Here is a 16,809-nt window from a genome sequence, read left to right as displayed (position 1 = left end):
GCAGGATTAAATCTGCTATAACCAATGAGTGATGTCATCCAATAGCACTATCATGGATCCAGCTCTGAGCTCAGGAGTGTTTCCTGAGCATTAATTTTTTTTTAAACTTTTTTTAAAAAAAAGCGCTGCAGGCTGAATGCAAGACCGGGCTGGAGCTGTGGTTGGGTCTGGGTGTAGAGGGAAGCTGTGTGGTGATGAGTACCCTTAGTAAGGAGCCATATGTCTGTCTGGAATGGGGAACCACACTGTCATCCCTAGATGCTGGGGGGGAGCAGAGGGTGAAGGGGCCAGATTTGCTGGCTAGCACTGAGCTTGGAAGTCCAAGCAAGTGCAGTGTAAGAGGCCAGTACATTTCCCAAGAACATAGGTGATACTGTGGCAGGAGTGGCAGCCATTTTAGAGCTAGAGGGTTGTGCAGGAATTTCTGAAGAGGGAGACTCCTGTTCTTTTTCCTGTGTTTTCCCAATGAGAAGACCCTCTTCTAATGCTGAAGTAGTCCTGCTCATGCATCATGAAGCATGTGGGGAAGAGGGCGTGATGTTGACTCCCCCCTTCCCCTGTGATAGAAGTGTCTTTGGGACTATCAAGAAAGCATTCTAGGTTATTGTGTTTATTACTGAGTGCTAGATTGATGTTGTTGTAAGGTACTGGAAAAGGTCTCCTCCTCCTCCTCCTCCATCCTGACTGGTTCTGAAAGGTTTGGGCAGTGGCAAAGATGGAGGAGTTAACTTGTGTATTTAAGCCAAGTAGTTGGTATGGATGGGCAGATTAGATAGGCAGTATGGTCTTTTTTTGCTAGCATGTTTGTTTCAGTATTTCATTAAAAAAAAAAAAAAAGCTAAGCTTCTTAAACTGGGCTCCCTTTTTTTTTTTTTTTAATTTAGTTAGGCTTATTTTTTTCCCCTCCCACTTTTGTCTGGGTTATAACTCTTTAATTTATTGTATGGATTTTCATATTGTGTTTTCACTAATGTTTTTGTTTCCTTATGCATGTATGGGGTGTTTCATTTTGGCAAATGCACTAATTTTTTTTTTTTATTCTTGTTCCTGTTTTTTTGCCATTGCTTGTGGTATTTTGAAATGCTAATAAAATTGAATACAAAAAAAGCTTTCAGGGTGAGATGACATGTTGAACCTGGAGGAAGTGCTTTTAGTTGGTCAATGAGGGGTATTTGGAGAGGTGATAGTCATGACTCTTAGCCTATTTGGAAAGTAAAGCCTCCCCTGCTTGAGAGGTGTGAAAGGAGATAGATGCGCTCATGTGGGTGGAGCGACATTTTTTAGGCATATCACTCTCACATTGCTGGAAAGGACAATATCAAAGCAGACTTCCTCGGCAGGAGAAACTTGGACCCAGGAGAATGGGAGCTGGCGGACGAAGCCTTTCAGCAGCTTGTGAAATGCTGGGGCCTGCTGGACCCTAGACCTCTTGGCGACCTTCATCAACACGAAGGTTCCACACGTTTTCAGTCACGGTTGAGACCCAAAAGCGCCGGGCAACGATGCTCTCGTTCAGGAGTGGCCACGTGGTGCCCTGCTGTATGCATTTCCACCCTGGCCTCTGATAGGCAAGATTGTCCAGAAGATTGCAAGTCAAACCAACGCTATCCTTCTAGTGGCTCTGGATTGGGCTCTGAGGCCATGGTATGCAAATCTCCAGAGATTTGTTGGTATGCATTCCCCTCGGGCTGCTGTCTCAGAAGGATCCATTGCAGCAGGGACCCATTCCACATGAGTCCAGGTTGATTTTTGTCTTATGATTTGGCCTTTGAAAGGACTCCATTGAAGCAGGGCTATTTGCCTGCTGTGATTTCCATCTTACCTCAGGCCAGGAAATGTTCTACTTCTCTAGCCTATGTTAGAGTTTGGAGAGTTTGAGACTTGATATTCTAAGCGAAGTTCTCAACCTCTCAAGGTGGATATACTTTTTGATTTTGGAATTCTTTCAGGATGGTTTGTGTAAAGGCTTGACCCTTAACACCTTGAAAATTCAAGTTGCAGCTTTTGCTTGCTATGGGGAGAGTTAATGGAGGGCCTTAATCTTCCCACCCCGACATGCCCCATTTCTTGAAGGGAGTTAGGCAACTTCACACCCTTTTACGGCTTCTGTACCTCGTGGGACCTTAATTTGATCCTGGAATTCTTGGCAGATATGACCTTTTGGCTGCTGTATGCTCTTTCCTTGTGACTGCTTACCTTGAAGACAGTTTTTCTGGTAGCAATCTGTTCAGCACATCAGGTCTCTGACCTGCAGGCTTTCTTGCTGAGAGCCTTTTCTGCGTTTGACTCCAGGAGTGGTACAGATTTTTTTCCCCCCCCCCCTAAAAAAAGTGGTTTTGGAATTTCATTTGAATCAGTAATTTCCCTGTTCAAGGTGGGCAGGGCCAGAGATGAAGGTATCGTCTTTTGGGTACTTGGACATCAAGCATCATTTTCTGCAGTACTTGGAGATGTCTAAATTTGTTTGGAAGTCTGATCGCCTGTTTATGCTCCATGGTGGCAGTAAACGGGGAGCACAGGTAACATGGGCAACAGTAGCCCATTGGATTAAGAAGTCATTACGGCACCCTATGTGGCTGCAGAGGTTGCTTTACTGAAACAGACCACTTTCCACGAGGGCTTAGGCGGTATCACTAGAAGAACTTTGTCACCTGTTGAGGTCTGCTGAACAGCGACGTTGTCATCTTTGCACACCTTTTCCAAGCTTAGATGTCCGGGCTATGGAGGGCATTGCGTTCGTGTAGGTGGTTTTGACTGGACTGCTGGCAGCCTCCTGCCCTTTTCGGGATTCGCTTTGGTACATTCCACTGGTGGGGATGGTACCAAAGTGAATGCAGAGGAAGGAGAAATTACTACTTGTCTGATAACTTTCTTTCCTCTGAGGGTAGGTCAATCCCATACCTGGCCTAGGCTGCTGATGAGTAAATGGTTAGCCTTTTCAGGGCAGCCATTGCAGTGTGAGATTTCCGGCACTTTGAAGACTGGCAAGTGGCTTTTTTAACACCTTAGTTTAGTTTACTTCTTTTATCCTGAGCTTCAGTGTTCCTGTTGGGTTGGAAGCATGAGTGGTTGATAACAATGATCACGTATAATCAGTTTGTCCACAGTTTAGCTTTTCCAGAGAATACTGGCAGATTTGGACAGGATTATATATTAGGGTCTGCTTTTGCTCCATCTCCATCTGCTGGCAGAGGTGCATAACCCACTTATGGTGATTAAGCTGCCCTTATTAGAGGGAAGGAAGTTATCAGGTAAGTAGTAATTTCTCCATATATGGTAAAAGATCTGTTTGGTGACCTCTCTTGTAGGAGGAGTTACTCTTTGGGGAGGATTTGGAGAATTGAAGACTCATAAGCTGCCCGAGAATAAGCCTATGAGAAATCAAAAGCCTTTCCCCAGTAGACTAGATTCCATTGGTCCATGCTTCGTATGTGCACATAGGAGACACTTGGCCTGCCTTCAGGAAGAATGGTCCAAGATAACAGATTAGTGGGTACTATCTGTCATAATGGATGGGTTTGCCTTAGCATCTTCTCATATGGTGCTTGAAGCTTTCATGATTCTCCCAGTGCCTCAAAGGTAGCAGAGGGCTGCAGACTTGAGTGATTGTGGTCCTGGAAAAGTCTGGGCAGATATTCCACTTACTTTGCAGTACCAAAAGAGGAAGACACACTCTCATGTCGCTGGTGTGCAAGGGTTTGGAGTGTGAAAAATACTAGGCCCGTGTGGTCTATGATGTTTGAGAGGGCATAGAGAGTCTCTGCAATGGGAATCGGTACCTGCAGAATGGCATGGCTGTGGCCCTCTTAATCTCCAACCAGCGATACAGGAATGATTCGCTGACGTTCCATGTAAGGGAAAGAATCTCTCTAGAGATAAGTTGGGGGATGCTGTGACCCAACTTCTTTGGGATCATCATGAGAATCTCCAACAGTTCTCCGCCAGTGCTTCGGACCCATCCTCTTCCAGGAGGCTGTCGAGGCAAGGGCCAAGGAAGTCCTTCTTTTGCTAAAGAAAGTACTCTTCCACCTCCTTGATCCTGTCCTCATCAGAACTCTTGCGGCCAGCCTAAGCAGCAGAGAGCTCCCAAGCATCAGCCGGCTCCTGGGGTTGGGGTTTTGACTGGTCTGCAGGGAGTATCAGCCAGTTGCTTGTCCCCGGGGCAGTGGACCATCCAGTTGGGGGGTAGGCTGCGGTTCTTTGCAAACCAGTGGCCCAGTATAATCTCTGGCCAGTGGGTTCTGTCCATCGTCTGTCAGGGGTACCGATTAAATCTATTGGGTGTCCCACCATATGGGACCCTGAAGTCTCAGTGGTGACAAGCCACACACAGCCTCCAAGATCGCATCCATCACCCTGGACCTCCTTATCCTTGTGGCGGGTACTTTCCAATCTGGAACAGAGAATCCCTTTTTGGAGTCTTCCCACTCAAATTGTGTTAACTGCGGATGCATCTTCCCTGGGGTGGGGAGCTCATGTGGATGGGTTCGGCACCCAGGGCTTATGGTCCGCTAAGGAACGTTCATGTCCAATCAAATTCCTGGAGCTCCAGGCAATCAGGTTTGCTTTATGGCTTTCAGAGATTGGCTGTCCAACAAAGTCGTCCTGATCCAGACTGGCAACCAAGTAGCCATGTGGTATGACAAGCAGGGAGGCCTGGGATTGTACCTTCTGTGTCAGGAAGTTGTCCAGATCTGGTTGTGGGCTATGTACCTGGCCAGAACAGAAAATGTGGTGGTAGACAGGTTGAATTGAGCCTTCAAACCCCATGAGTGGTCCCTGGGCCAGGAGGTAGGAAATCGGATATTCTGCCTGTAGGGGAGCCTGGACGTAGATCTGTTCGTGTCCCCCTGCAACAGGAAGGTGCCTCAGTTCTACTCCTTCTACAGGACAGATGGAAAACCAGCCTCAGATGCCCTTGCCCACCATTGGGGTTCAAGTCTTCTGTTTGTGTATCCTCCAATTTCCTTAGTGGCAAAGTCTTGAAGTTTCACAAGGACAGAAGGACTAGGATTCTCATAGCTCCTCATTGGTCAAGACAGGTCTGGTTTCCACTTCTTCGGGAGTTGTCCATCTGGAAACTGATCAGTCTTGAGACTTCTCCAGATCTCATCATGCAGGATCAGGGCAAGCTGCGGCATCCCAACCTCCAGGCCCTGCCATTCACAGCCTGTATGTTGAGGTTAATTCTGCAGCTGCTCAATCTCTCGGAAGATGTCTAAGGTCCTGGTGGCTTCTAGAAAGTCCTTCGGACTGACGTGGAGGTTTTCCTTGTGGTGAGCAGAAGGCCCTAGATCCGTTCTACTGCCCCACACAAAAATTGCTTGATTACCTTGTACACCTGTCAGGCTGGCTTAAAGACCGCCTCTGTTAAGCTCCATCTCAATGTGCTTAACCTCCATGGTGTAGATGGTACACTCATCTCTGTATAGCCTATAGTTGTATGTTTTATATGGGGTCTGCTTCAGTTGAAGCCTCCCATAAGGCCTCTCGCTGTGTCTTGGGACGTCAACGTGGTTTTAGCTCAGCTAATGAAAGCTGCTTTTGAGCCGCTGCGCACATGTGACCTGAAGTACCTGACCTGGAAGGTCATGTGTTTGGTGGTGTTACTTCAGCACGTAGGGTCAGCGAGCTCCAGGCCTTAGTGACTTATCCACCTTATACAAAATTATATCATGACAGGGTGGTCTTCCGTATGCACCCCAAGTTCCTGTCTAAGGTGGTGACGGATTTCCATCTTAACCAGTCAGTCACCCTGCTAATATTCTTTACCAGGCTCCAGTCTCACCACGGCGAACAAGCACTGCATAGTTGGACTATAACCAGCCTTAGCTGCCTATCTGGAGCAAACAGAAGCCCAAAGACAGTCCACCCAACTTTTTGTTTCTTTTGATAAGAATAGATTGAGCATTGTCATTGCCAGACAGACACTATCCAATTGGCTAGCAGATTGCATCTCCTTCTGTTATGCCCAGGCGGCGGGTCTGTATCTTGAGGGTCATATCAAGGCTCGTTCTGTCAGCCATGGCAACATCTGTGGCCCACTTGCGAAGCGTCCCCATGGAGGAGATCTGCAAGGCTGCGATGTGGAGTTCTCTCCACACATTCACATCCCATTACTATATAGATAGGGAAGGCTGACAAACAGTAGGTTCAGCCAGTTTGACCTCAGGAACCTGTTCGAGGTGTAGAACCCAACTCCCCCAACCTAGGGCCCATTGTTTGGGTTCAGGCTGTCTCCCCCACTCTGCTACCTCACGAAAGCCGCCTGCCATCCCGCGGAGTTGGGTTTCTCCTATTTTCAGGCCGATACAGTATGGTGCGCTTGGCCGCTCGTTTTTGATGTGCATCTATTACCCCTTATAAAGTAAGGGGTTTAGCATGTTGCAAACCTGTAGCCAACACCCCCCCCCCCAAAAAAAACCCAAACCTAACCGCTTATCACATGCAAATGCATTTTGATGAGGCTATTAGTCCCCACTATTGTCCCTAGCCCCTCCTTATTAGCATACCACATTTAAATACTGAATCGCATGCCTAGGAGAAGTAACTAGGTGTGTGTTGGGAGCGGGCACTCAATATGGAGTGCCTGCTCTCCCGCATTTCTTTCTGTATCAGCCTGTTTTGTTTTATTTTATCGTAATTCTGTTAACGAGTCTGAAGGGGGACCCCATGTAGTATAGGGCTTGCTGGGCATACTCAGTGTGCCTAGTCAGTGTCGAGAAACTTTGACATAAGTTTTCAGCATAGGACTCCATCTGATGTCACCCATGTGTGAGGACTAACATCCTGCTGTCCTTGGAGAACACCTGGTACAGGTAAGCAACTCAGCTTTAGTGCTCTTTGCGGGTACTAAGGGGGAGAAGGTGTTGAGTGACTATTTCTCGATTGATAAAGGAAGCTATTGCTTCTGCTTATGAAGGCAAAGGAATCACAGTTGCTGGGGACTTCACTAGGGTTCAGGCTGTATTCTGGGCTGAATGTCAGCTGGTGTCGCCATAAGAAATCTGTCAGGTAGCAACATAGTGATTTGTTGCATGCTTTTTTCCCAAGCATTATTAGCTGGATATTTGGGCTCCAGACTTGACTGGTTTTGGTGAGCATGTCATGTGAGTGGGTCTTTTTGGGTTCTCGCCCAGGTTAGGGGAGCTTGCATACATCCCATGTGTCTGGACTGATTTGGGAGACAATAAGAAAAGAAAAATTGGTGCTTGCCTATTAATTTTTGTTCCTGGAGTCTCAAAGATTAGTGCAGAATACCGTCTTGGATTTTTGAAGACTGCTCTATTCTGTGTGAAAATAAGTCAGTTTGCCTTGTTTGGTATTCAGCAAACCTTGTATGATGGTGTTCTCCTGTTTAGGGTTACCTTTCCCCTCCTCATTTGGGGGTGAGAATGGTTGTCTTTTTTTTCTTTTTCTAGGCTTGGGTCCAAGTCATACTCGGTGACTGCAGGTGGCACACTGTCTAATGTTCTGCTGGAACAGTAAAAGCTTTTCTTCTGTCTCCATCTGCTGGTAGAGGAGAAAAATCCTTATCTGGACTGATCTGTGGGACTCGAATGATAATTAGCAGGTAGGAAACAGTTTTTCTTTTACTATAAAAGCATAGAAAGAAAACTCATCTCTGACACTCCTTGAAGATAGTGACTCAACAGTCAATCAGTTCTGTGTAGCTGTTCTTACTTCCCCATAACTCATTCTAAAAGTATAGTTGTCTATTCAACCTCTTCCTGCTTGGAGCCATGAGCAAACAGGAAGTGATTTCCTGGGGGTGGGGGCAGGGAGGTAGGAGGCCTAGGTAGAGAACTGCCAGGTAAAGTGGCTCTGAAGGTACTTGAAATTACAAAACATGAGTTTTAGAAGAAATATTCTATGGTTCATCCCCCTACCCACAAAAAAGGTTCCAAGTTGAAAGGTAAGCTGATGCTTTTTAATTTGCTATATTTTCACATTGAGAATATTTAGCTAGTATAATATGAGCATGTTGATTGCTTTTTTATATTGTTTTCTGGTATATATTGGGTATAAATGTTTCTGTTCATTTGAGTGCATTTAACATCTTTTTACAAATCTGCAGATTCGAGAGATAGTAGAATCGTTCGAGGGCCCTCAGCCTGCAGATGTGAGGTTGATGAAGAGAAAAACAGGTGAGGAATTCAATCCAGTGAGTAATGTTCCTCCTCCCTTGTTTCCCCATTCAAAAGGTCCAAAATTTCCAGTCCAATCAGCATACAGTTTCAAATTACAAGGTTTGCCATGGCATAGGAATGTGAATGGTAGGCTGTTTGCCTTCCTTTTTGAAAAGATTCCTGAGCTCTTTTTTTGAGGGCTGCGGGGAGGGGGAATTTTACATTGAGGAAAGCAAGTTATTGGTAAGTAACACAAGGATGAGGAACCATTTGACATTCTTACTTTTATTGCATGGTTAGATTCAAACATGAAACCGTCTTGTGAAAGTTGGCAAGTTTAGAGCACCTCTGTTCTAGCCATGGTAAAAAGAAAATTGAACCAGTGATCCAAAACCTTGGAAGTCACATGTTGACACACAAACTGCTTCATCAATTGGCTTTTTCCATGAAGTAATGAAGCAGTTGGAGAGAGATTCAGCTGTTTTTAAAGGAACTAACTAACACAAGTATCCCGTCTATATCTGAATGCTGTCTCTAGGTGTAAGCCGTGGTTTCGCCTTCGTGGAGTTTTATCACTTGCAAGATTCTACCACCTGGATGGAAGCCAATCAGGTTGCTTCACTCACCAAGTCTAGATATTCCTGAAAATGGAACAAGTCTGTGCAGATGATAAAAAAAAAAAAGGGAAAAATGAGGTGGAAGGAGTGGTTTGTTCCAAAGTGTAGTGACTTGATCAAGAAAAAGCTTTGTATATATTAAAATTTTGAAAGTCAGTTGAATTCATGTAGTATAAGGGAAATGCTGGAGTAGCTCTTGCTTCCCCTATATAATACATCCTTAACTGTGTGAACTATGAAATTGACTTACCCTATGGCACAAGAATTTTCTGGATTCCCTTGCTGCTGTTAGTTGAGCAGTAAGATGTAGGAAGCATTATCCTATCCTTGTTCAACTCAGTTTTGAAATCACGGGATGGAGGTGCCTCACAAATCACAACTAAACAATAGGACTTGTCTTACTACTAGCAAGGAGATACTAAACCAAAGTGAAATCCTAATATAACATTCTTGTAATATCCTAGGACAGGGCTTCCCAAACCTGTCCAGGTGACCCCCATAACCAGTTAGGTTTTCAGGATACGTACAATGAATATGCAAAGAACAAATTAACATACATTGAAGCTCCGGTATATTGAAATTTCTTATGCATATTTATTGTGGGTATCCCGAAAACCTGACTGACTGGCATCTTCAGGACAGATTTAGGAGTCCTCTCCTGGGAGGAGTATTTGACAGTACAGTTGCAGTAAAGTTTTTCTTAAACTTCACTGCAATGTCTGTCTTGTCAGTATAAAGTTCTGCAGTTTGAACAAAGTTAGAACTGGAAAGGCTTATTGTGTGCCACAGATCTAAAAATAAGGCATAGTTCAGGAAGACTTTGCCCCTTTGGCTTTGATCGTCTGTTAGAAATCTTATTTCTTTCCCTAAAAACAATTTTTTACCTGAAATGACTTCCTATATTAAGAACAGCGTTTATTTTATATGCCTGACTCTGTTAAAGGGAGGGGGCCCAGAAATCTAAATTTAAATATATATATATATATTTTAATATATACAGAGCTGTACTGATGTGAGACTTTATTAAAACACAAATACATGGACACTTCTTTTGAAAAGTAAAAGCTTATTAAAATCAGTTCAGACTTAAAGCAGATTGGAGACTCTTCTTTGTTGGCAGTGGTTGACGAGGGTTGGCTGGTTGGTAAATATGCTTTTATTTTTCTCTAGTACATATATAACCCAGCAGTTGTGCCTTCCTGTTAGCGAAGTAGCTAGTTGTATTGAGCAATATTGATTTGCTGAGGAAGGCCCAATTTCTTCTGTGCCATCAATGCTTATTTCATTGGTGCAGTTGGTCTTATATAAATTTGTATACCCTTGTTAGCTTTATGTGCTGGATACTTGTATTTATAAATCAGTGGTCTTTGCCTTTAGAAAGGTACATATGCATGGGCCTACTATGCCGATTTCCCTTATAAACCCTTTTCTAGGTCCTGTGAGGTTGAAGATCCAACCTGTGATTATATCTTTGCCTAAGGATTTATAGCCTTTAATCATTCGTATCGGCTTTTTAAGTTTGAAATTAAATTTGTAGAGTTCAAAGTTTAAAAACTCGTTTGTGTTTTTTTTTTGCCAAGTTATTTTATCTCCACATCTATTTTATAAAGTAATTATGCATTAATGTTTTATATAGAAACTTAGCATGATATTAATAAGATGCATACTTTGGAAGTAGAACAAGGTTTCCATTTAGAAGCCATGACCTGCAGTGTAGTAGTTTAAATTTGGAGAGAATTCCTTGTCTTTGTGTTTTAATGAAGTATACAAGCCTTTCACACAAGGTTATAAAATATAACCAGTGCACCTAGTGAAAAAGGCCTTTTATGTAATTTCAGTGTACCACTTCTTGCAATCCTACCCTCTGTTACAATCAAGATTCTTTTCAGATGATTAACATTTTTTTGCAAGATCCATCCTGAGCAGTGAGCTTTTTATTTTTGTTTAGAAGATATAGTCTAGGAGGGAGAAGAGGGAGGCCTTCTAAATTTGGGAGTTGGAGTTTCTTATCCACATTAATGAAAAGAAAAATCATGCAACAATGATAGGAAAGTATTAAAGCACCAAGTATGTTTTTCCCACAGTCTTGTTTTTCTGCCCAGTAACAAACTGGAACCCCCGTCCCCACCCCCACCCCCAGTGGCTCAGGAGTCATATGGGAACACCAGATATTGAAATGGTATTCCTGCTTGAAAACAAGGCTATTAAACAGGGCTGAATACCAACCACTTGCAAAGCCAACCTGAGCAAGCCTTCAGGTCTTTGGGTGGGAAAGTGTCTTTATTTGTTCTAGGAAGAAAACATCTAATGAGTGTAGCAGGGTTAGGACTTTTGTCTCTTCAGAGACCCTTCCTGGTTCCAGTGTCTGGCAACTCTCTCTCACACACTGAATTCTGTTTACCTTTCCTGCACATCCCATTCCTCTGACTGCTCATGTCCGCCTCTCTGAAGGATTGCATGGGCAGGGTGTAGGTGACGTTGGTTGGTCCTCCCACGTCATCCTCCCCATACTGAAGTCCGTTTTAAGTCTGGAGCACCAATTCCTCCGAAATGTGCTCTGCCGTGGGAAAAATGAACACGCACAACTTGAAATTGGAATAACTCCAGACTTTTGTTCTTGCAGAAAAAGTTGGTGGTTCAGGGGAAAAACATTGCAATGCACTACAGCAACCCTAGGCCTAAGTTTGAAGACTGGCTTTGTAATAAGGTAAGCTGGCTTCTTTTTGTGGAACTGGAAAGCAATTAGAATTTTACTTGCACATTTTTCCTGGTAGTGTAGTTCTGAATTTATTTATTTGGGTGTATCACATTTTCTCCATGGTCAAGCATCCCAAACAGCCACACAATTGGGTGACCTCATCCAGTAGCACTGAGTCAGGTTGATGCTCTCATAGCTCAGAAAGTTTGTTTTGCTTTCTAGGCAGGCACAGTCCTTCCCACGCTAGCATCCCCATATGCAGGTGGTCTCGGTCTGTTTTCATCCACTTCAGCAAATAGTTAGAAATCTCTCAGTATCACTGCAATTTTTTTTCCCCCTCAATGTTGGTGGAGAAAAAGGACAATAGTCCATTATAAATGCCATCAGTGTGGACACAAGATGTCCATATTGAACTTGCACTCCTTGGGCCTAAAATACCTTTGTCCAGAACACTATTTGTCAATTCCCTGTACGTACCCGGATCAGTCCAGACCGTGGGTTGAGCCTCCTGTCCAGCAGATAGACCAAAACTGAAAGGATATCCTATATCAGGACAGAGCCTACGTTGAAGCACTTCAGTATTTGTCTGTTTCCAGCAGATGGATCAGCTCACCCTGCGGTCTCCTGATCTGGGCTAGTCAGCCTTTCGTTTTCTTTCCTTTGTGGATCAAGCAAGTAGTAATCTATTTTGGGATTATTTTAGGATTATGCCAATAAAAAAAAAAAGAAAAAGAATTTGGTTTCAATTGGATTCTATCTTTTCTTTTTTGCAGGAGACGGTTCCGTCTCCTGGCTCTTGCCGGACTTAGGGGGTGCTTTGCCCCTTGTGCAGGACATAGCCTAAGTCCGAGACTGCTTCCCTGGTGTGAGGACAGATACTGGTGGTCCAGTTGCTCACCCCCCCCCCCAGCTGCCTGGAGAGCTCGGTGCTCCTTCCTTTTTCCGCCTCAGTGTTTTTTGTTTTTTTTACAAGACTGAAAAAAGTAAGAAATAACAGATTACAAGCAGTGGGGAACTTTTTTACTTATAGCCACAAGCCGGCAGCCAGACACAGAGGATCATGCAGGGTTCACTCCTATGCCTCCGTTCCTGTTGGCAGCTAATTCAGTATTTTTTGTCAGCTGTAATTTTCTCTTTAGATCGCGGCTCCTCTTCGGTGGGGATGCAGCGTCCAAGTGCCTGCCTTGCTTGTGGGGGAGCCCTCGTCGTGCCTATCACGCGAGGGACTTGGCTGCCAAATTTAACCTGCGGTTGTAATCCCCCCCCCCCCCCCCCCCCCGCGCGCATGGCTAGGCCGTTCCCGGGTCGGCAAGCCGTGGGAACGGCAGCCATCTTGGGGATCTTGGCAGTTCCCGATTTGGAGCTGCCAAGGGCTGGGGAGCTGAATTTTCAGGAGTTTTCTCCCGATTTAAGCCCCGTGTTGCCCCAGGATTAGGTCCCTGACCTCCCCCCCCCCCCGCCGGCAAAGCCAGGACCCGATTTTCCTCAGAACTTGTTCTCCTGTACAAATCTTATTTGGCCAGCTTGCAGGAGGAGGAGGAGGACCCTTCTCCAGGTCCCCTGCCGCCGAAAATTCCGCGCCAGACTCCGCTGCCCGTTCTCCCGGTCCCGGAGCCACAAGGGCCAGTTAGGGTGCGGGTGGTCCCGGGGGTATCCCCTATTCCTGATCAGCCGGTGCCCCTAGTTACTCCGGATCCCACTACAGATTTGGCGTGCACGCTCCCCCCTTTGGAGGGGGATGATCCCCGGGTCCTCCGCATATTTCAAAAGGAGGAGTTGGAGCCCCTCATCCCCTTTGTGCTCCAGGAACTGGGACTGGAGGGGCCCCCTGTGGATGCGCTTACGGCTTCTTTGCCCAAGGATATGGACCCGGACCCGGTCCTGGCAGGACTCAGGGCTCTGGCAAGCGCTTTCCCCTTCCACCCCATGCATAAGTTGCTGCTACTACGGGAATGAGAGGCTCCCGAAGTGGGGCTCCGGATGGGGTGGGCTATGGACAAGCTCTACCCTCTCCTGGAGGACTGCTTGGACATGCTGAGGATTCCCACCATCTATACCAGTGGTGGGGGTGACGGCCCTGAAGGACATAGAGGATCGTAAGCTCGAAGTCCATCTAAAGCGTAGCCTTGGGAGTCCGGGCGACACTCTGCAGCAGTCTCATGCAGCGGGTGGGTTCAACAATTGCTCGGCACCCAGGACCTCCCGTCTGCAGATTCAGAGCAGGCTGAACGTTTGGAAGGCGTCATAGTGCATGGGGCAGATGCGCTCTACGACCTCCTCCACGTCCAGGCGAAAGCGATGGTCTCGGCGGTCTCAGCTAGAAGGCTCCTCTGGCTGAGCAATTGGTCCGCCGACCCGTCCTCCAAGGTAAGGTTGGGCACGTTGCCTTTCAAGGGTAAGTTGCTTTTTGGAGAAGACCTTGAGCAGCTTATTGATTCCTTGGGGGAAAACAAGGTTCATAAGCTACCGGAGGACCGTCCGAAACAATCTCGATCTTTTACGCCCTCCCGTCCTCGCTTCCAGGGTCAGCGGAGATATACACCCCATGGACGAGGTGGCTCCTCCAGAGGTTATTTTTCCCGGTCTCAATCTAGGTCCCAGCCCTTTCGTGGGCGTCGGTCCTTCCGAGAGGGGCCGTCTCAGCGTGCCAGAGTGCCACCCCAAAACCTGCCCACAATGAAGTTCGGTTGACCCATTCCTCAGTCCCTCTTCTGGGAGGTCGTCTCTCCCAGTTCTTTGAGGAGTGGGTCAAGATCACGTCGGACTAGTGGGTTCTCAACATTGTCCGAGACGGTTATGCTATAGACGTTGTTCGAGACCTACCAGACCTCTTCGTATTTTCTCCATGCAGCCGTCTCAAGCGGGAGGCGGTGAACTAAACCCTCACCAGGCTTCTGAGTCTGGGCGCTGCTATTCCGGTTCCAATGGAGGAGCTCGGCGCCGGCCAGTATTCTATTTACTTCGTGGTACCCAAGAAGGACGGTGCCTTTCGGCCAATCTTAGACCTCAAGAGGGTTAACCGTGCCATCAAGATCCCACATTTTCGCATGGAAACCTTGAGAGCGGTCATTGCGGCGGTTCAGCCCGGAGAGTTCCTCGCCTCTCTCGACCTGACAGAGGCCTATCTCCACATTCCGATTCACCGCGATTACCAGAAGTATCTTCGCTTTCACATTCTCAACTGGGATTTTCAGTTTCGGGCACTGCCCTTCGGCCTCGCTACCACACTGCGCACCTCACCAAGGTCATGGTGGTGGTGGCGGCTGCCCTCTGCCATGGAGTCCTAGTCCACCCCTATCTGGACGACAGGCTCGTGAGGGCCAAGTTGGAGAGTCTCTGCAGGCAGGTGGTGAACTGGGTTCTAGCTCTCCTCGCATCCCTCAGGTGGATAGTGAACTTTCCCAAAAGCAATCTTCGGCCTTCCCAGGTATTAGAGTTCCTGGGGGGCCCCCTTCGATACTCGGATCGGCAAAGTGTCCCTAACTCGCGCACGGGCTCTCAAATTGATCAACCAGGTACGGAATCTGCTCTCGCTCCCTCTCCCGACAGCCTGGGACTACCTACAGATTTTGGGCTCGATGGCCTCCATCATCGAACTCTTCCCCTGGGCTTTTGCTCATATGCAACCGTTAGAGAGTTTTGCTGTCCCGTTGGTAGCGATGTCGGAACAGTTTCACGCAGTTCTTCCGCTTTCGGCCTCTACCGTCGCTGCCTTGCAGTGATGGCTTTCGCTTCCTCATCTTCTCCGGGGAATACCTCTTCAGACTCCACAGTGGACGATAGTAAGCATGGATGCCAGCCTCTTTGGCTGGGGCGCAGTCTGCCAGTCCCAGTCCACGCAAAGGATCTGGTCTCTGGTTCAGTCTCGTTGGCACATCGGTTGGAGGTCCGGGCCGTGCGTCTGGCTCTACAGAATTTTCTGCCCCTGATATGCGGCAAAGCGATGAGGGTTCTTTCAGACAACTCCACCACCGTGGCTTTTATCAACCGGCAGGGAGGCAGTCGCCTGGTGGCTCTAGAAGCCAGCCGTCTTTTCGACTGGGCGAAACGTCATCTGGATTGCCTGGCGGCCTCCCACATAGCGGGCAAGGAGAATGTACAGGCCGATTTTCTCACAGTCTCTCGATCCGGGAGAGTGGGAACTCTCGGAAGAAGCCGTGGACCTGATCGTCGACAGGTGGGGTCCTCCCCCCCCCCTCCCCCCCCCACACCTGAACCTCATGGCGACCTTGCACAATGCCAAGGCCAACAGGTTCTTCAGCCGCTGGAGAGAGCACGGCTCGGAGGGAGTGGATGTGCTGTCTATTCCCTGGCCTGCGGACATCCTTCTTTATGTGTTCCCTCCGTGGCCTCTGGAAAAAGTTCTCTGAAGAATAGAACTCCATCGAGGGCCAGTGGTTCTGGTAACACCCGAATGGCCTCGCAGACCGTGGTTCACGGATCTCGTCAACCTGGCGACGGACAGACCTCTCCGGCTCGGCCATCTTCCTCGTCTGCTTCGGCAGGGGCCCATATTCTTTGACCAGGCCAATCGCTTTTGTCTAGCGGCCTGGCTTTTGAACGGAGATGCCTGAGGCGTAAGGGCTATAAGGAGGAGGTTTTCTCCACTTTGCTACGAGCTCGGAAGCAGTCGACTTCTCTAGCTTATGTACGCGTGTGGAAAGTCTTTGAGACTGTGCAGAGTCGGGGGTCTCAGCGTGCTCAGCTCTGTTTTTGTTCTTTCGTTTCTACAGAAGGGTCTCTTTCAGTTCCCTATGCGTGCAAGTTTCCACTCTCGGCTGTCTCCTCTGTCGATTCAAGGGTTTTTTGTGTTAAACGCATGCTTCCACTAGTAATACATGTATATATTACCAGTTTTTTAACAAATGAAGACTTATGCTGCCAAACATTGGTTTCAGTTGAGTTTCTGAAAACTGAACCCAATTTCCAATTAGTTACTATAAGTAAGGTCTGTGAGCGGCTTCTTTCAGTTTCCACTCCTGTTAGCATTAGTCGCGTGCATAGTCTGCACGTGCATGCATCGCATGAATCTTTAATCTTTTCAGGACTTGACTACTGTAATGGCCTTTACTTGGGACTATCGGACTCTGCAATCAAGCCCTTACAGCTAATACAAAACTCAGCTGCCCGTATCCTAACTGGCTTACATGTCATGGCTGCCTATCAAATTTCGAATACAGTATAAAATCCTAACCATTGTACACTCACTATTACATAATCCATCCTCAATTGGGCTTTGCACTATTCTTCGATTTTACAAACCAACCAGACATTTAAGGTCTCTGAACAAAAACCTATTAGATATTCTATCAGTATGCCTAGCACGTTTAAATATTGCAAGAAACAGCATTATCAGTAGCTGGCC

The 16,809-nt window shown here is 46.8% G+C and overlaps 1 protein-coding gene across 1 annotated transcript in view; it reads left to right on the top strand.

The window, feature by feature from the left end:
- The window catches only part of RBM5 (RNA binding motif protein 5), a 255,667-nt gene that overhangs the window by 74,644 nt on the left and 164,214 nt on the right, over positions 1–16,809 (top strand). The window contains 3 exon segments of the mRNA XM_029599640.1: positions 8,078–8,147; positions 8,668–8,741; positions 11,370–11,453. Coding sequence (XP_029455500.1) covers positions 8,078–8,147; positions 8,668–8,741; positions 11,370–11,453 — 228 coding nt within the window.

Source organism: Rhinatrema bivittatum, chromosome 4, assembly GCF_901001135.1.
Source record: "Rhinatrema bivittatum chromosome 4, aRhiBiv1.1, whole genome shotgun sequence".
NCBI lineage: Eukaryota > Metazoa > Chordata > Amphibia > Gymnophiona > Rhinatrematidae > Rhinatrema > Rhinatrema bivittatum.
The sequence above is the reverse complement of the archived record's forward strand: the minus strand, read 5'-3'. Positions and strand labels throughout refer to the sequence as shown.